The 19,926-nt window shown below is 35.0% G+C and overlaps 3 protein-coding genes and 1 pseudogene across 3 annotated transcripts; all 4 read left to right on the top strand.

Moving 5' to 3' along the window:
• Nucleotides 1-5,795: 5,795 nt before the first annotated feature.
• LOC120132153 (sucrose synthase-like) lies at nucleotides 5,796-10,055 on the top strand. Its single transcript, XM_039148973.1, has 13 exons — nucleotides 5,796-5,889; nucleotides 6,372-6,478; nucleotides 6,563-6,689; nucleotides 6,773-6,924; nucleotides 7,030-7,222; nucleotides 7,353-7,784; nucleotides 7,876-8,049; nucleotides 8,135-8,251; nucleotides 8,345-8,511; nucleotides 8,635-8,859; nucleotides 8,944-9,507; nucleotides 9,614-9,752; nucleotides 9,845-10,055. Exons 2-13 carry the CDS (start codon nucleotides 6,381-6,383, stop codon nucleotides 9,872-9,874), a joined length of 2,418 nt encoding a protein of 805 aa, XP_039004904.1. The 5' UTR covers nucleotides 5,796-5,889; nucleotides 6,372-6,380; the 3' UTR covers nucleotides 9,875-10,055.
• Nucleotides 10,056-11,157: 1,102 nt separating this feature from the next.
• On the top strand, nucleotides 11,158-12,329 carry LOC120132102 (annotated as a pseudogene).
• A 302-nt stretch (nucleotides 12,330-12,631) lies between these two features.
• LOC120132037 (auxin-induced protein X10A-like) lies at nucleotides 12,632-13,502 on the top strand. Its single transcript, XM_039148889.1, has 2 exons — nucleotides 12,632-12,739; nucleotides 12,929-13,502. Exon 2 carries the CDS (start codon nucleotides 12,975-12,977, stop codon nucleotides 13,461-13,463), a length of 489 nt encoding a protein of 162 aa, XP_039004820.1. The 5' UTR covers nucleotides 12,632-12,739; nucleotides 12,929-12,974; the 3' UTR covers nucleotides 13,464-13,502.
• Nucleotides 13,503-18,315: 4,813 nt separating this feature from the next.
• Nucleotides 18,316-19,822, top strand: LOC120131966 (adrenodoxin-like protein 1, mitochondrial). The gene is made up of 5 exons (XM_039148824.1): nucleotides 18,316-18,322; nucleotides 18,930-19,036; nucleotides 19,284-19,333; nucleotides 19,433-19,515; nucleotides 19,614-19,822. Coding segments are annotated over exons 1-5 (357 nt in total). The 5' UTR covers nucleotides 18,316-18,320; the 3' UTR covers nucleotides 19,729-19,822.
• Nucleotides 19,823-19,926: the final 104 nt, after the last annotated feature.

The raw sequence follows: 19,926 nt of genomic DNA, 5'->3' as shown, positions 1-19,926 counted from the left end.
TAATGGGATGTAGAGTTGAAATAAGAGGTGTTAGGTAGACCAAACAAAACTCCCCCGACCACCTGTAAAGATAGTTGGCCGTCGAGGACTTATCCATATTGGATTTTCCAGCTCAAAGGTTAACAGTATATTTATTTATAGGAGGTGTTTGTCAAATAACTGTTAGCTGATATCCGGTAGTTGATTATAGTATCTAGCTTGATCGACTAATTTAATTAACTGATTTGAGAAGTTGATTTGATTAACTATTTATATGGAAGTGTTTAGTAAAACTTAATTGAAATGGATAAAATGATAAATAAGGATATGATGCATTTATTTGTTAAGTACATATATGTTTTATAATACTTTAATCTTTATTTGATGAAATTATTAAGATAAAATGCTTTTGAGAACGAATTAAAAATTTATTTAAAAAATTAGTGAACATTTTTGAAAAGTTTGAATATATATTTTAAACTTAATATTTATAAATATTAACTTTGTGAGATTGATACATACTATTAACCTTGTGTAAAATATAAACACTAATTTTTTTTTACTTTGATGTTTTGTTATATTTTTTTAACTAAAATATATTTGAGAATCTAAAACTAAATAATAAAATAAAATTTCACTAAAATATATTAGGACGGAAGCTATTTCATTATATTATGTTTTATGGCAAGGATGTAATTATGGAAATAATATGGTCAAATATGTCATTTAACATCTTATTTTGCAATCAGCTCTCTCAAACTGCTAAATTTTCAGCGTTTACATTTTCAGTTTATTTTACACAATAAACTCTTTTAAAAATGTATTTACCAAACACCAAAAACAAAAAAATTAACTATTAATCAACTATTTATACTCAAATAAACTAAAAACTTTTAAAAAAATTATTTACTATACATTTCCCATTTACTTTTAGGCCGCCAGCAGACGATTTTTTCGATATATCACCAGTAAACGGTATATTTTCTTATCTAACACCGGTCAGATTATATTTTCTGATTTAACACCCTTAGTAGTAAAGCGTGCCCTCTATACCGCGTTATACGATGATTTGACGTCACGTAAGATATAAGCGATAGGCCCAGTGGCGGAATTCACTCTTCACTTATTAGAGAATCGTTTTAAAAGTTTAAAATTTTTTTTAGGTTAGTTAAAAAATCACAAATATAAATCTATTAAAAAATATTATTTTTTAGGAATTGATCCATGCTACATTGTTGGAATAATATTTATATATAAATTATTTAGAAAAACAATATATTAAACAATATATTTTTGGTAAAAACACCTCATATGAGTCACGTTTTTTTTTTGAAATGATAAATTTTGTAGGACGTTTAGTGAAAAGAATAAATAAATTTTGTGGGACGTGCCTTTATTAACATATCAAAGACTTTAGACGGTGTATGGTACTTATTTTTATCCAAAAAAGAAATATACACTATACGTACCAAATATACATATTTTTGTGAGTTGGTCAAGCGGTGACGATATATAAATATACAAACATTATCTTTAATCTCTCAATAATAAAAAAATATATATATATCTAAAAATTACGATATTTGAGAATCTTGTGATTTATATCAGTATAGTAGTCAAAGACAGTTGTTGTCTTCTGAAATATTAGTGATTTCAGTATTTAAAATCATCTTTGACTATCGTATTGATATAAGTTTGATTAGGTTAAAGACACGTCTTTAACAATTCAAAATCAACAGATTTCAACGATAAGATACTCAACTTTTATATTATTTGAATATAAATTTTCAAGAGTTTTAAATATGAGTTTCGGTGAAAAAATTAAATATAAATTTTCCAAATACATATTTAATGTACTTTGCGCTACATATAAATAAATATTAAATAAATAATATATTTATAAAATTCCCACAAATTCTCACCAACTCATTCACTGGATAAGACTTGTAAATGACTTGCCAAATCAAGAAAATTTATATTTTAACACAACCAACAATGTAATTTTGCAAAGGTGGGTGCATCTCCATTATCACTTTATTTAAAGTAATAATTAATTAAGTTTTGTCCTTCCTGGTTGCCATCAAAGTTTTTTAATCATATATATTGGCGCTAATGCGTGAATATCAATGCACTCGCATTATTATTTTTGGATAAATTACGTGTTTAATATATAAATTATCAATTTCATCTAATTTAATATCTAAATTTTTAAATTTATGTACTAAAATTTAACATCTCATTCAAAATTTAACGTTAAATTTTGAAAAAAAAAGTTTAGGTACTAAAATATACTAAAATTGATAGTTTAAGTACTAAACGCATTAAATTTTTAACGATGAGATATTAAAAAGAAACAAAAACTAAACGTCATATACGATTTTAAAAGAAAATTAAAAGTTTAGATATTAAAATGGATCAAAATTGATAATTGAGATACTAAATGTGTAGTTTACCCTATTTTTGTGTGTGTGCATGACCCTCACATTTGTTTTTATTAGTAATTACTAGTTTAGTTTTGAGGATATTTTATTATTAAAATCTACTAAATAAAAAACGTTCAAATCGATGTAATCACACCCATCATTCTACTGATAATTTTTAATTCACCAAGTTGGCCATAATAAACCAAATTGTTCGGGTCAGTTTTCGTTTTCATTAACTTGAATAAGTTAAATAAAATTATTATTATTTTACCTAAATATCTCGACGACGAATCTACCACTTGAGTGAATTCTAAGCACCAAATTACAATGATTAGCGACATGTTAATGTAACAAAATAAATGATGTTTAACAACCACTTATCATTATTATTATTTATTTCCCTCCTCTTTTATTTTTCATTAATATTTTCATGCAATATTATGCATTCTATTTGTATTTTACTATAACAGCCTCATAGATTAAAGGGATATGATAAAATCTTTTGAATTTCTTTTATTAATCTAGGTTGTTTATTAGTGGCATTACTTGTTTTAAAGACTCTCAACCATTTGACGTAAATGTTTAAATACTCTGCAGTCTCTGATGCTCGAATCTGTAACCACTAGAAATAAAGGGTACATTTCGCTCCATTAGTCAATTTTATGTAGGGATGGGCATGGGTCAGGTTGGGGTCGTGTTTTTGGTCCACCGACCCGACCCGAAAACAAGAGAGCCTCCACCCGAGACTCGACCCGATCCGACCAAAACAAGGTTCCACCCGACCCGACCCGAATATATGATATAGGAACCCGACCCGACCCGATCTGAAATAAAAAATTTATTTTTATTCAATAAAAACAGTGACTTAATTGGAAAAAAAAATTATATATATAGGGATATTATTATAATTATCCTTAAAAATATAGGGTAAAATTATATATATTTTTTGGGTCGGGTCGGATTTTTTCACCCTAAACCCGACTCGACCCAACCCGATCGGGTCGGGTTTAAATGCCCATCCCTAATTTTATGTTTGCATTTAGGTCAAACAACTTCAAAAATTTCCGTCTACATCCAACTTTTCAATTTTATTTTTGTGACCAACGTTGTTGTTGGATTTTTTTGGGGGGTAAATTTATGCAAAAAGCATGCTAAACTTTATTCTTGAACTCCTATTTCCAGATTTCTTTTAATTTATTAACATCGTAGTATTTTCTTCCAATTTAAATATTGAAAAATTAAGAGAAAAATAATATTATTTCCGTTCCAAAACAATATCAATTAACTTTTTAAAAGTTAAAATTTTCATATTTTAATCATGATTATTTTAAATATTTTAAATAACTACATTTTATAAAATATATATTTAAAAACTACTCGATTGAAGCTTTTTAAAATATATTTTTACATATTTTATCAATAATAAATTTTAAATAGTAACCAATCAAAGATTTAAAAATTTGATCAGAAAAAATCAACAATTGACACATTTTATGGGATAAAGAGGGTATGGCTTCATTTCATGATTATCGATCTAAGATAAAGTTATAATTTTTAGACATAGTTGCTCGAACTTAGGATCTATAAAGAGAAAAACATTTTCTTTTACTACCAAGATCACTCAATTGGTTCTAAAATATAATTTCTTTATTAAACTATGGTGTTTACAATATAGTATATGTTCTAAATATTCTAAATCATTTGATAATGAACGTTTAAAACATTTGTAGACGTTGATTTTCGAATAAATACCTTTAACGACAACAATCATCCCATTTAACTACTCGCACTATAACATACAGTTGGTTAAATATTTTACTTTCACAGCTTATGTATACAATAATGATCCCTTTAATTATAATTAATAGAAATATTAACGCCATGTATGAAGTCAACATTAAGTCATAAACCACTGGAGGGGTTGGAAAATCAAAATACCAGGTGACCCCAAAACCGCAACACCCACCCACCCACCCACCCCATGGATTTCCCAGGCGGCATTATTGTCTCCCTTCTCAATTTCCTAAACTAAAAATAAATTAAAATATCTAGATAAGCTTGTTCAGAACCGTTGAATATTATTCTATTTTGATCTTATGAATTTATTTATATACTGTCGGTGCTCTCGTGCCACGTCGGACATCGATGAAATGTTCGGGTGATCCAGTTTTAGAGCGGGCTGTCTTGCACTTTCATATGGCTTGCCAGCTATACTTACATCTGACGGGAACTCGAGTTTCCCAACCGCCAATGCAACCGTGCCACGTTGCACCCGAATATCTTTGGTTTCTTTTACATTTTACTATTGGCTTTCAAACAGTCGTGAGCCCACCACGTACCGTAGCCGACGCGCCGTGACTTTCACGCTGATCTGAGAACGGTGGACCATTTTTCTTTCTCTCTAAAATATATATATAAATTATCATAAGGGAAGTGGAAAATGACTAATTACTTCGGGGTAAAACACATCATTATTCACTGGAGTTTAGGTTGGTGAGAAAAACTATGTCAGGAGTAAATGGTAAATTCCTTAAGAAAATTTATACGTCACTATTTATTACATCATATTCAAGAAAAACAGGGAAAAATCCACGCAATATTTGCAGAAATTTTAACTTTCTTTTTATTAATACAATAAAACAAAAAGATAAAGAAAGTCCCGACTGTGATGATCACAAGCACCTGCCTTTGACCCCACTTCTTATCTTTTCAAGCCTATTTCTAAAATGACTTTTATTTATGCTATTTCTTGTTAACTTAACATGTCGATTTATTTATTTCCAAATAATGAATGAAATTATTAATTTAAATAAATAGCCCATTTTATAATTAGATCAAACCTGCTGTTTTTTCAATTTAAGGTACATCTGTTTGTACTTTTTTTTTATAATTTTGTACAATTCTTATAATATTATTACTATATTTATTCAATTATTATAAAATAATTATTAAATTTCATCAATTTATTATAAAATAATTATTAAAATTTATTCTTATTTCAATAATTATAGCGATTGTTTTCAAATATTTTGACAAACTTAATGGTCAATTTGTAATTTTAGAAAGTTTTCATGATTAAATGATCATTTAATAATAGTTAAGTGACCTATTATATACTTTACTCTTTTTATTTCTGGACCAACTAGCGGTTGATCCTCTGCCTTTTGTACTGTAGAGACATTTGACATTTCGTTAAGTTTAAAATTAATGTTGGAAATTACCAACATAACCAAAATCTGTCGGCTTATGAAATTTCATTCGACGTCCTCAGATTCCTAATTTTTTCCTTCAATTTTTTTAATATTTCAAAGTTTTTAACCGCAGTTACTCTTCTTTTGTTTTTTGGATTTATGAATCTATACCGTTTTTTAAATTTATTTTTACCATAATTTATCGGCCTTCGCTTCTATAAATTCTCTATCGACTCCAGCTTTCTCCATTCCATTCTCCATTGCGTTAACCCCCTCCCTTCGTTATTTTCGTTTAGGTGATTTTCTGTTTCTCTGTTATTTTCCGTTCTCTTTTAGTTTAGTTTTTATGTTTGATATGCTCTTTAGTTCATTTCATCTTCTTCATCTTAAGCTCGAAGCTTTTGATGAAGAATTCACTTCATTCCACGTGTCGCTATGCTTATTTTGAGTCTTCGACCTTCTGGGATACCGTCTCTCTGCCCATTTTGCTCTCGAAATTTCCATGTTGACGAAATAAAACTCTGCCAAAATAAAACCATGATTTTGGGGTCGAACAGGGGTGTTTCTCTGCCCAAATTCCTCTTGGAAAACAGTGCCATATGATCCACTCCAAGTGGTGGTTTTAAGGATCCTCTTTGAGCTGCATTAAGATTTAAAATGAAAAATGAATCTCATAATACCATGTGTTTTGAAACTTAGTTGAACACTAAACGTGAAAGATATTTGGATGAGCCTTTGCTTACTTACACTTACTCTGTTTTTTTCCCTCTTTATTTAGTTCAAAGAAATGGCTGAGCGTGCACTTACCCGCGTCCACAGTCTCCGTGAGCGTTTGGATGAAACCCTTATCGCTCACAGGAACGAGATTTTGGCCTTCCTCTCTAGGTAATTTTAAGCTGATTTGTTCTCAAATAAGCTCTGCATGTTGCTTTTGGAATTTGTTTACATGGTTGGTATATTTTATTACAGGATCGAGGGCAAAGGAAAAGGAATTCTGCAACACCATCAGATCATCCTCGAATTTGAAGCTACCCCTGAAGAAAACAGGAAGAAGCTCGCCGATGGTGCATTTTTTGAAATACTGAAGGCTAGTCAGGTAAAATAAACCGTCTTCTCCGTTTTCTTTTCGTTTGTTTTGGTTTACAGAGACTTGATCTTGGTCATTTCTTTGTGTTTTAGGAAGCGATCGTGTTGCCCCCGTGGGTGGCACTTGCTGTTCGTCCAAGGCCTGGTGTTTGGGAGTACATTAGAGTGAACGTTCACGCCCTTGTCATTGAAGAGCTCTCTGTTGCTGAGTATCTTCACTTCAAGGAAGAGCTTGTTGATGGAAGGTAAACATATTATATACGTTGTAGAGTTGATTTGATCTGTTTATTCAGGTTTCTTGGTCTTTAACAATGTTTTCTCTTCTTCTTCTTCTTCGTTTTGTTTTGCAGTTCAAATGGAAACTTTGTTTTGGAATTGGATTTTGAGCCCTTCAATTCATCTTTCCCTCGCCCAACACTTTCGAAGTCGATTGGTAACGGTGTGGAGTTTCTTAATCGCCACCTTTCTGCAAAATTGTTCCATGATAAGGAGAGTATGCACCCTTTGCTTGAATTCCTCAGAGTCCACTGCCACAAGGGCAAGGTATGGCCCATAAAAACTTCAGTCAAATTTGTTGTCAGTGCTAGGATCTGACAGATTCATAGTATAGTCTATTTTGTTTTTGTGGGTTTAAAGTACTGAGGGTTTTAGTTGTTTTTTGTTTAATTTGCAGAACATGATGTTGAATGATAGAATTCAGAACCTGAATGCTCTCCAACATGTTCTAAGGAAGGCAGAGGAGTATCTTGGTACGCTGCCTGTCGAGACACCATATGCCGAATTCGAACACAGATTCCAGGAAATCGGTTTGGAGAGGGGTTGGGGAGACACCGCCGAACGAGTGCTTGAGATGATCCAACTCCTTTTGGATCTTCTCGAGGCACCTGATCCTTGCACCCTTGAGAAGTTCCTTGGGAGGATCCCCATGGTGTTCAATGTTGTGATTCTTACTCCCCACGGATACTTTGCTCAAGACAATGTTTTGGGGTACCCCGACACCGGTGGCCAGGTTGTTTATATCTTGGATCAAGTCCGAGCTTTAGAGAATGAGATGCTCCTCCGTATCAAGCAGCAAGGACTCAACATCACCCCTCGTATCCTCATTGTGAGATTTCTTGATTACTGCTTTGTTTCAGCTTTCTTCGGCATGTGATTTTGGCTATTCTGTGTGCTTATTTGCCTATGTTCTTTTTCAGATTACTAGACTTCTTCCTGATGCTGTCGGAACAACTTGTGGCCAACGACTTGAGAAGGTATACGGAACAGAGTACTCGGATATTCTTCGAGTACCTTTTAGAACAGAGAAGGGAATTGTGCGTAAGTGGATCTCGAGATTCGAAGTCTGGCCATATTTGGAAACTTACACCGAGGTGAACCATATGAACCATTGATCTTCTTATATTCATTGGTAGATCACATCTGTTGTATTTACTAGTAAATTTGTTTGTTTCATAGGATGTTGCTCATGAAATTTCCAAAGAGTTGCAAGGCAAGCCAGATCTGATCATCGGAAACTACAGTGATGGCAATATAGTCGCCTCCTTGCTTGCACATAAATTGGGTGTCACACAGGTTTGTGAGAAACTAATTCGCTCGGATCTTGTATGACGATCTCATATTTTGATGTATTTCGGTAAAATGACTTGGTTGTTCACCCTTGTATAGTGTACCATTGCCCATGCTTTGGAGAAGACAAAATATCCAGATTCAGATATCTACTGGAAGAAGCTTGAAGACAAATACCATTTCTCCTGCCAATTTACAGCTGATCTTTTTGCCATGAACCATACAGATTTCATCATCACCAGTACTTTCCAGGAAATTGCAGGAAGGTATATACATATATAGATGATTTGTGTCCTCAGTATTTAATCTACTAATATTTTTCTTGAAATCCATCGCCAACTCTGCCGATATAGATCATTAACTCGATATAATTCTCTAATGATTTCCAGCAAGGACACTGTTGGTCAGTACGAGAGCCACACCGCTTTCACTCTTCCTGGTCTCTACCGTGTCGTACATGGTATCGATGTGTTCGATCCCAAATTCAACATTGTGTCCCCCGGTGCTGATATGGAGATATACTTCCCTTACACCGAGGAGAAGAGGAGGTTGAAGCATTTCCATCCCGAGATTGAAGACCTTCTTTACAGCAAAGTCGAGAATGAAGAACACTTGTAAGTGCAAGTTTTCCTTTAGCAAAACCGATTACTAAAGCAGGTGTTGTCCGATCTAACAATTTCTCCATGATTGTCCGACAGATGTGTGCTCAATGACCACAACAAGCCAATTCTGTTCACAATGGCGAGGCTGGATCGTGTCAAGAATTTAACCGGGCTCGTCGAGTGGTATGGCAAGAACGCAAAGCTGCGCGAGCTGGTTAACCTTGTAGTTGTAGGTGGAGACAGGCGAAAGGAATCGAAAGATTTGGAGGAGAAAGCCGAAATGAAGAAGATGTTCGAGCTGATCGAAAAGTACAACTTGAACGGCCAATTCAGATGGATATCATCCCAAATGAACAGAATCCGCAATGGAGAACTTTACCGATACATCTGCGACACCAAAGGCGCATTCGTACAACCCGCATTGTACGAAGCTTTCGGATTAACAGTCGTGGAGGCAATGACTTGTGGTCTGCCGACGTTCGCGACTTGCAACGGTGGACCGGCTGAGATTATTGTCCACGGCAAATCCGGTTTCAACATCGATCCTTACCACGGATATCAAGCTGCCGAGATACTTGTCGATTTCTTCGAGAAGTGTAAGGTGGATCCATCTCACTGGGACAAGATCTCACAAGGAGGATTGCAACGTATTGAGGAGAAGTAAGCTCTCGGCAATCTTGTACTACTTTTTCATATTTGCGTCAACGTTCTATGCTGCTGCTTTGTTCTAACGAAATTCAAATTGTTGTAATGGTTTGGAAATCAGATATACATGGAAGATCTACTCCGAGAGACTATTGACACTCACCGGAGTGTACGGATTCTGGAAGCATGTCTCCAACCTCGAACGCCGCGAGAGCCGCCGTTACCTTGAGATGTTCTATGCTCTCAAGTACCGCAAACTGGTAATTTTCTCACTCCGGTTCGCTCTTTCACTCGTTTCTTCAAGGTCTCTCCGGTTTTAATTATAACGCTACTGGTTTTGTAATTGTTATAGGCTGAATCAGTTCCTTTGGCAGAGGAGTAAACTGAGGGTGATGAACAGCGATGGGCCTCTTTTCTGGAGAATAATAATTTGTTGTTTTCGCTTTTGAATCGGATAAGGGAAAAGAAAAGGCCCTTTTGTATTTCATTTTGTACTTCTTCTTCTTCGCCGGCATTGTTTTAATATAGCGTTTTCAATCGAAAGTATGTCCTTTCCATTTTAATCTTCTCTTTATTTTGTTTTTATTTGAATAATCGCGATGCCATATCGTTTACCAACCACGTGGAGACCGTCAGTAAAAATTAAAATAAATCATAAATTTCGTAATCCAATTTTTTCTAATTCTTATTTTATTTGCTAAATATTAAGATTTTAAACCATTTATTAAAATTTTAATCAATTTTCATTTTAATTAATTAATCATTAAATCATAAATAAAAATATATATGGGGAAACTTTATCAAGTTTGATGACATAAGCTACAGAACATGTCACTCCAGCCTGGTTAGTACAACTTGCAATAACCAGGATATAGTTGGCAATGGAAACAAACAACTTATGATTCTTATCATGAAATATTAAGTAAATCATGTAGGACTTAACAATTTCGGGCCTCAAAATCCAAATAAGTGAAGGACCATAATTGTGAAAAGAGAAGATGACATTACCTCAATAGTAAGATGATGGCACCAAGTTACTGTAGCTCTATATGAAGAACAAGAACAGAGAAGTAGGCTGGTGACTTTGAGTGACTTTGAGTGGAGAGATACAATTTTTTAAGCAATAACCAACCTTATTAGATCGTAGAATATCTCTATAAATCCACCAGTGAGTTTTTCATCTAAAGCAATGTGATAAGGAGTCAATCGTGTGGCCTCTTCCAAATCAAAAGGATCGTCTATGCAAGTCGTAGCTGTCAAAGGTGTTTTCTCACCAACTTCAGCCAAGCATTTTGTCAACATGTTTGCACCATATCCCCAGCCAACACCCATCAATGTGTTCCATGGTCTTGCCTTATAGATGAACTGTGTAGCTGTGGAGATATCATCACTGTCAGCAGCTGTGAACAACCTCCATATATGAAGTCGTTAAGTAGCCTTGGTTTCAGACGGCTTTTCAAGAAATTTGCAGGGAAATACAAAACACCCAGCATATAATAGATAATTATTTTGATTAGCCTAGCTGAGATTCTGTCAATAGAAATGATTCCAAGTAAATACTCCCCATTTACTTCAAACATGTTACAAGTATTTTAAACAAATGCAAACAAGCAAAAGAAGTAATGAAACAATACTAAAATGAACAAAATTCACTTTCAGAACTCAATGGCTTACCGCGGAGTGGTGAGTGGCTGGTTAGCGCAACCTCTAGGATTCATAACAACCGGAAAAAACCCACAAAAACCCGCGTCCTTAACGAACGCCTTGACCTTATAGAAACTCAAAAATTTGTTTTGACTCTACTTGACTCGAATTTTATAAATCCGACTCACCTCGAAAAAATTCAAATCAAATCCGAGTTATAAAATAGGACTCGTCAACTCGAATAACTCGAAATTTTTTGACTCGACTCGACTCGATCAAACACTCACCCCTTGCCACAGCCCCTCCCAAGCCCTTAGTGGCTTCGTCTTTGCCTTTAAACCATAAACCTCAAATACTAACTTATGATTTATAATTTAGGGTTTTAAGTTAGAGGAATGATATAGAATGATGCAATAAAATAATTTATGGGTTAAATTGATACGAAAATACGATAAGAATTCAATGTTTAGGAACATATACGCAAGTATGTATAAAAGACATGCATTCCTTGAAAATGAATTAACATTGATCATTAGTAGTTTGATAATGCTAATCACATGCTATGTGTCGCACATAATCTCGCAATGATATCGCTAAACTGCTTAAGCACATTCAGATGATTTCGCCATTCTATAACTCCTTTATAATCCGACGAACCTTCCTCCTTTGCTCGCAACCGGTTACATCTTCTCTCTCGGCCTTCACACTTCACAGTAAAAAAAAAAAAAAAACTTTTCAAATCCTCAAATATTCAAGGGGCAATGGCGAAGGCAGCGACAAGCTAACGAAGCTCAAGTCAGTTCTCAAAAAGCTAAACTCCTTCAACAACAAGCAAAGCCGCCCTACATCGAGCTCGGTAGTGGCGGCTTCGGATATCGACAATGAGTATTCATCGACAAATCTCCACCCTGTCTACGTTGGGAAAGTCCCGGAGGCGGTACCTTATTAGCTCCGACATCATCGAAACCCCTTTGTTCCGTGAACTCACGGGACGGTTGATCGGCAAAAACGACGATGTCATCAACGTGTCGTGCGAGGTTGTCTTGTTCGAACACTTGCTTTGGATGCTCGAAAATGACGATCCTCGGGTTGAGTCGATGGAGGAACTCGTCGAGTTCTACGCTTGTTGATTGCTCGTGGAGACCAAACGAAGCATTCCCGTGTACATTATGTAATGGCAATATCGTAGAGCATCGCTGCTCAATGTCATTTTTTTTTTCTTATTATATACTATGTAATATACATGAGAGATTAATGATCTTGGCCAAAAGATTAAGAGAAGCATTTACTTTTACTTTATTAGTTAATTACTAAAATTATTATTTTTTAGCATTCCTCCGACATAATCGCTTAATCCAGAGAAAATTATGGATCGACAATCAATGAAACAACACAAATTTTCTAGTAATAATTAAAAAAAAAACCCAAAAATAAAATCCACCAACTTGTGCTAATTTTGTAACAAGGATTTATACTTTTTTCTGGGTATCCCATTTGATGTTTTTCTTGACATCATTTGTGGTAGTTTTTTTCATTCAATTTCCTCCGCCGCAGTGGCTTTCATTCCTTAAGGCGTTCTGCTGATTCCTTCCCTCAGATTCAGGTAACAAGCTTTTCCCATTTTCTTTTGCATAATGACAAATATTAATGTGAAAAATAAAGACAATTTTGTGCTGATGTTTCATGGCTGATCATGTTGGGAATTCTTCAATGGTTTAAGGTAAATGGTTAAATTTGCATGTTAGACAGCTCACCGATCTCAAAATCAATTTTCTTATTCATTTGATTTTAGTCACTGGGCTTCTTCTCTTTTCACCATTGCGATCGGATATTCAACGATGGTCCCGCAAAGTGGTGTGAAGTCGACCGGGATCAAGCAGATCGTTAGACTAAAAGGAATGCTTCAAAAGTGGCAAACCGTGACGTTCGGGTCAAGGCCAAACACCCATAATTCAAAAGGAAACCATGGGGACGTCTCACCATCAATCCGCAAAATCCAAACAGATATAACCCATAACGATTCCGACGACGAGAGCTGCCACAGCCCCGAACCGGCGCCTGATGTTCCCAAAGGATACTTGGCCGTGTACGTCGGCCCTGAGCTCCGACGATTCATCATCCCCACCGGCTACCTCAGCCACCCTGTTTTCAAGATTTTGCTGGAAAAAGCCGAGGAGGAATTTGGATACGATCACAGCGGTGGCCTTACTCTCCCTTGCGAGATCGAGACTTTCAAGTATCTCCTCAATTACATTGAGAACCAACCTACAGCTCACAATGTCGGAGGAAACCCGATTTCTGAACATAATTACTTGATCTGTATTTAGTTCGGAAAGCATGTCAAGTCCTTTCTAAATGGCCAAACACGGTTGTCCTTTAATATGAATATTCCTTTTCCATAATCTCGATTATCATCGTGATTACTGATTTCCATTATAATAATATCATCCTCGAAGTTTGAATACATATTGTTTTTTGATAATAAAATATTATTTGTTTTTAATTAAATATTACTTTGATCAATTAGTTTACTTCAGATTAATCTCATTTGATTCACAAGGTAATGAACTAGAATTAAATTTGTTGAATATTAAACTTGAATGGTCTTCGCCGTAAATCACTCAAACATTAAGTATAAATCGAGAGTGTTAAATTTAAAAGATCAAAAATATTAAAAATTCAAAATATATTTTCTAATTAAAATCAATTAAAAGACTACATGATCTATAATATTATAATTAAATATCGTAATTAATCTAAAATATTATATTTGAAGTTAATATATTTTATTTTTTGAGTCTTAATTCGGTTGATATCATTATTGTTGTTAAATGAAAGAGTTTAAAGATACATTATTTTCCGATTCAAAAATTAATCAAAGTTTAAGAAAAAAATAAATCTTATATTTTTATGTCCAAAATTACTTACACATTATGATTTAGCCATACCTTATTTATCAAATTTTGATGACTTAAAATCTCAAATTATCTCATCTCCTTGACGCACACAGTGCTTTTCTCCTGTGGTTCGACTAACAACAGTTCGAGTGGTCTTGGCAATGTGTGCTACATTGAACTTACATCTAGAGCAGCTAGATGTTAAAACAATTTTTTTTCATGGAAATCTTGAAGAAGAGATTTACATGCTCCAACCTGAAGGTTTTAAAGAAGACGAAAAAAAGAACTTGGTTTGCAGGTTGAACAAATCTCTATACGGTCTAAAGCAGGCGCCGAGGTGTTGGTATAAGAGATTTGATTCCTTCATCATGTGCCTTGGATACAACAGACTTAATGCAGACCCTTGTGCTTATTTCAAGAGGTCTGGTGATAACAATTTTGTTATATTGCTGTTTTATGTGGATGACATGTTGGTTGCAGGACCCAACAAATATCATATTGACGAATTGAAGGCACAACTGGCTAGGGAATTTGAAATGAAGGACTTGGGATTAGCAAACAAGATTCTAGGGATGCAAATTCACCGAGACAGAAGTAATAGGAAGATTTGACTTTCAAAAAAGAATTACTTGAAGAAGATCTTGTCACGATTCAACATGCAAGATTGTAAGCCAATTTCTACCCCTCTTCCTATTAACTTCAAATTATCCTCCAATATGAGTTATAGCAGTGAAGAAGAAAGGATGTTGATGTCTCGAGTGTCGTATCCATCGGCAGTGGGAAGTTTAATGTTCGCTATGATATGCACAAAACCAGACATTGCACAAGCAGTGGGAGTGGTTAGTCGGTACATGGCGAATCCAGGCAAAGAGCATTGGAATACAATAAAGAGGATCCTAAGATACATCAAAGGGACCTCAAATATTGCATTATGTTACGGATGTTCAAACTTACTAATCAATGGGTATGTAGATTCTGACGATACATGTGATTTAGATAAAAGCAAATCTACTACAGGATATGTGTTCAAAGTTGCTGGTGGAGCTGTAAGTTGGGTTTCAAAATTGCAGTCAGTTGTGGCTACGTCCACAACAGAAGCAGAATCAAGAGTATGTCTCTTTGTTTTGTGATAGTCAAAGCGCCTTGCATCTAGCAAGGAATCCAACATTTCATTCAAGGACAAAGCACATACGAGTTCAATACCATTTCATTCGTGAAAAGGTGGAAGAAGGAACAGTAGATATGCAGAAGATCCATACTAAAGACAACATAGCAGATTTCATGATGAAGGCGATCAACGCTGATAAATTTACCTGGTGTCGATCCTCCTGTGGCCTGTCAGAGACGTAAGCAACATAAATGTACAAGGTAGAAAGAGTGGTGTGAAGATATGATTGTTCCAATCAAATCTTCAAGTGGGAGATTGTTGAAAAGTCAAGCAAAGGTGGCCAAACATGTTGAAAAATCAAGCAAAACATTTTGGTGCACATGGATTTCGATGGCTTTCGGTGGTGTGGAAAAATATAGCTGAAATTGTTGATTTTTCAACAATGGTAAAATCTCAATTTTAGTCATTGTAATTTAGGGTATTTACAAATTAGCCCTTAAACTTCAACTATAAATACCCTAGCTCATTTAGCTTCAAAATCATCCCAAATCATTATAGCTTTCTCCCAATACTAGAGAATTTAGAGAGTTTTCTTGAGAGTTGTTTTCTCTTTTTTATCAAAAGAGAATTATCATTGTTTTCTCCTTGGTAGATCGAGAGAAGTTGTAATTCTTATTTTCTCATAGTGAAATTATTCTATCGTTGCCCGTGGTTTTTACCCTATATTATTTAGGGGTTTTCCACGTAAATTTTGTGTTTTCTTTATCTTTATTTTTATTTTCTCAAATTATCAGTTGCGATTTTGCTCCATCCGATAGCCGTCTTTCGCAATCAGAGCCAGATTTGAGTGTGTAATATCTACTTATTGTCTTTGTGGTTGTCACCAAAAGGTGGATCCTCCAATATAAGAAAGTAAGAAGGTATTACCCATTCTTTGAATGTTCTAGAGACTATTCACGATAGTGAAATAGTGGGAGCTATCCGTAATAGAAGCTATGACAACAAAATTTGATATTAAAAAATTCAATTGTAGAAATTTCTCACTGTGGAAATTGAAGATGAAGGTCATCCTGAGGAAAGATTGTTGTCTAGCAGCTATCAGTGAAAGACAGGTGGATTTCACATATGACAACAAATGGATTGAAATGGACGGGAATGCTATGGCAAACTTTCATCTAGCATTAACAGATGAAATATTGTCAAGCATCGAGGAGAAGAAGACAGTTAAGGAGATATGAGACCATCTCACCAAACTGTACGAGGCCACATCGTTGCATAATAAATTTTCCTTAAGAGAAAATTGTACACTCTCCGTATGCCATAATCTACTTCAGTGACGGAGCACTTAAATACAGTGAACACTTTATTTTCTCAGCTTACATTCTTAAGCTGTAAAATAGGAGAACAAGAACGTGCTGAACTTCTACTTCAAAGTCTATCAGATTCGTATGATCAACTCATCATCAACTTGACAAACAGTAATGTCACTAGTCTAGTCTTCGATGACGTTGCAGCTGTTGTTCTACAAGAAGAAAATTGGCGCAAGAACAAGGAAGACAAACAAGTAAATCTGCAACAAGCAGAAGCGTTGACAACGATGACAACGATGAGAGGGAGATCAACAGAACGTGGCCAAAGCAGCAATCAAAAACATGATAGATCGAAGTCGAGGAGTAAGAAGAATTTAAAATGTTACAACTGTGGAAAGAAGGGTCAATTGAAGAAAGATTGTTGAAGTCTAAATAAAAACTCCAATCCACAAGGCAATACAACAAACACTTCAGATGATGAAGATGCTCTATGCTGTGAAGCATCAACCACCATGGAAGATAGAAAACGATTTGCTGATATATGTCTCATTGATTCAGGAGCAACATATCATTTGACCTCAAGAAGAGTATGGTTTCATCATTATGAACTTGTCTCAGGAGGATCTGTGTATAGTTGCAATTATCATGCCTTAGAGATCATTGGCGTGAGAACCATCAAATTGAAGATTCATGATGGAACAATTAAAGTTGTTTGAGATATGCGGCACGTGAAAGGCCTGAAGAAAAATTTATTATCCTACGGATTGTTGGATAATAATGCAAGCAAGATTGAACACGTAAATGAATCATGAAGGTGTTCCGTGGAGCACTTGTGGTGATGAAAGGAGAAAAAATAGCTGCAAACATGTACATGCTGAAGGGAGAGACTTTGGTAGAAGCAGAAGCCTCTGTTGCCTCATGTAATTCAGATTCTGCAATGCTATGGCATCAAAAACTTGAACACATGTCAGAACAAGGAATGAAAGTCCTTGTGGAGCAAAAACTACTTCCAGGCTTAACAAATGTATCACTTACTTTGTGTGAGCATTGCATAACAAGTAAGCAACATCAGTTGAAATTCAACACATCAAATTCTAGAGTCAAAAGTGTTCTAGAATTGGTTCACTCTGACGTATGGCAAGCACCAGCTACATCCCTAGGACATATATTTATTGTTTACTCTCGTATTGGTTTGTTGTCGACAATGTTCAAAGCGAAACTAGTGATTTTCATATGTTCTTGTCCATGTTAATTATCATGAATGATAGAGATGATTATGTTACCCTATAGTGGATACCCTGTGATTTTTAGGAGATGAAATGCATTGACTGCACTAATCAATTCGCTAATGACACAATCAAGCATTGCACTCATTATAATTAGGTCGATTAATCTGCGGACAGTCTTTTGGGTATATTTGTTGTTCATGTAAATTGTGGTTTTAGATGAGCTAGTAGACAACATTTTGCAGATTGGATTTCATGTGGAAAGAATGCTCTCTTATAATATCTACAGAAGAAATAGTGTGGCAGTAAATTTGTTTAGTGAGGGGATGGAATGATTTGATCAATTTTAGTTATAGTAACAATTTGTGGATTTGTCAGTGGGGTAGGAATATAGCACCAAAACATGGATGACAAGCACGCGAGAAATCTGGTAAGCGTACTGACCGACATTTGACGAAATCCGAACATTAATCGGTTGTAGGTGATGGTACTTGCCAGAATTCATTGAAGTGTGAAAAAATTGTGGTTGGTATGGGTATAGAAATTGAAGAATGATAGAAAAATAGTTGGTGTTGCACTTTACAGAATGGGATAAGAAATGGATTTCAGTATTGACTATTTATATGTAAAAAAAAGAGAGAGAATGTTTCACTTATAGCGAATAATTACTGAACTTTTCCCATGATCTATTTCTCTTTTCTTCAATTTTTTTGGACAGATTGAATTACTGCCCGAAACTAGAGCTTTTAAGGGGGCCATATTTCGAAAGCATCATGATTTTTCTAACTCAACTTCCAACAATGCTTCTGAGGGAGGGGACAAACTGAAAGAAACGTCTGAAGTTTTCAAATAAAACTGTGTGAGCATGGTGACTTGATATCGTTTAGACAAATTTTAGCATACTTCAAGGTGAACTTCAACCTTCAGTGTCCATTAATGCCTCAGGTGATATGTGGGTTAGGGTGGCATCCAGAGCACCAGACCCTCAATAGGAGGACTTGTGTCTAAGTATGCATGTGTCTTTAATCAGATTTTGTGTATTTTTCTTCTCTACTTTCCATCCCTGCACAATGGGGCTTTTAAACTTCTATTTGGTGGAAGATTCAGATTGCAATTCATTCACAGACAATGAAAGTTTGGAGTTTGATAGCATCTCAACCCTGTTCTTTAAACACTTAATGGTTCTATATGTTTTTAATGTACAACTGTTTTCCCCCTCCATTTATTCAAGTTAGATCATCTTATTTTTCAGGATATCTGTCACATTTGTTTCAAAGGATGGAGAAGAAATCCCCATTAAAGTGCCCATCGGAATGTCAATGTTGGAAGCAGCTCATCAAAATGATATAGAGCTCGAAGGCAAGACTTATGACCTATTGTTGATCCATTAATTTTGTAGCGTTCCGTGGATCTAACAATTGCCTCATTGGAGTAATTCGTTCACATGAAGTATGCATTACCGATTATAGTACAACATAATGTGATTTTAAATCTCCTTATTCTTTAGTGATACCAATAAACCGTTTTGGTAACACATATATTTACTTGATTGATTACTTTACGTTCCTTTCCTAAAATATAATGTCTGATTGTGCCGTCATTGCAGGAGCATGTGAAGGCTCACTTGCCTGCTCAACATGCCATGTCATAGTGATGGTATGCTAATCAATCATCATGCTGTTGATTGATTCATAGTAATTCATAATCTTCTTTCAAACAAACTATTAGGGACTTAGTATTCAACTTTTTTGCTAGGATATGGAGTACTACAATAAATTAGAAGATCCAAGTGATGAGGAGAATGACATGTTGGACCTGGCCTTTGGTCTTACAGAAACGTGAGTTCATTCATCACATAGAATATATACATGCATGTATGTATGTATGTATGTCGAAGTTTAATCTAAATGGATTGTCATATTCTTGAACTTTTCAGGTCTCGACTAGGATGTCAAATAATCGCAAGGCCTGAACTGGATGGATTTCGTTTAGCAATCCCTTCCGCCACTCGAAACTTTGCTGTTGATGGGTATGTTCGAGAACCGCATTAGACAAAATACAACACCTGACCCTGGTTAAATGATCACAAAGAGTGCGGTCATTCAGTTTTGTACCTTCTCATTTGTATTGAATCAACAAGAATCACTCTCTCTCTTGCTCTAAAATAATATATATATATTATTGCAACAAGTTTGAATTTCCGCTGCATGCTCGGAATATTTATTCATTTATTTTATTTTCATCTTTCT

Source organism: Hibiscus syriacus, unplaced genomic scaffold (assembly GCF_006381635.1).
Source record: "Hibiscus syriacus cultivar Baekdansim isolate YM2019G1 unplaced genomic scaffold, ASM638163v2 tig00110557_pilon, whole genome shotgun sequence".
Classification (NCBI taxonomy): Eukaryota; Viridiplantae; Streptophyta; class Magnoliopsida; order Malvales; family Malvaceae; genus Hibiscus; species Hibiscus syriacus.
This window is presented reverse-complemented; position numbering and strand designations above follow the sequence as displayed.

Coding starts and splice junctions, on each gene's coding strand:
- LOC120132153 (XM_039148973.1), top strand. CDS start 6,381: ATGGCTGAGCGTGCACTTACCCGCGTCCACAGTCTCCGTGAGCGTTTG. Junction 8,252..8,344: donor ATAAATTGGGTGTCACACAG/GTTTGTGAGAAA, acceptor ACCCTTGTATAG/TGTACCATTGCCCATGCTTT. Junction 9,508..9,613: donor TTGCAACGTATTGAGGAGAA/GTAAGCTCTCGG, acceptor TTTGGAAATCAG/ATATACATGGAAGATCTACT.
- LOC120132037 (XM_039148889.1), top strand. CDS start 12,975: ATGGTCCCGCAAAGTGGTGTGAAGTCGACCGGGATCAAGCAGATCGTT.
- LOC120131966 (XM_039148824.1), top strand. Junction 19,334..19,432: donor CATGCCATGTCATAGTGATG/GTATGCTAATCA, acceptor CTTTTTTGCTAG/GATATGGAGTACTACAATAA. Junction 19,516..19,613: donor GCCTTTGGTCTTACAGAAAC/GTGAGTTCATTC, acceptor TGAACTTTTCAG/GTCTCGACTAGGATGTCAAA.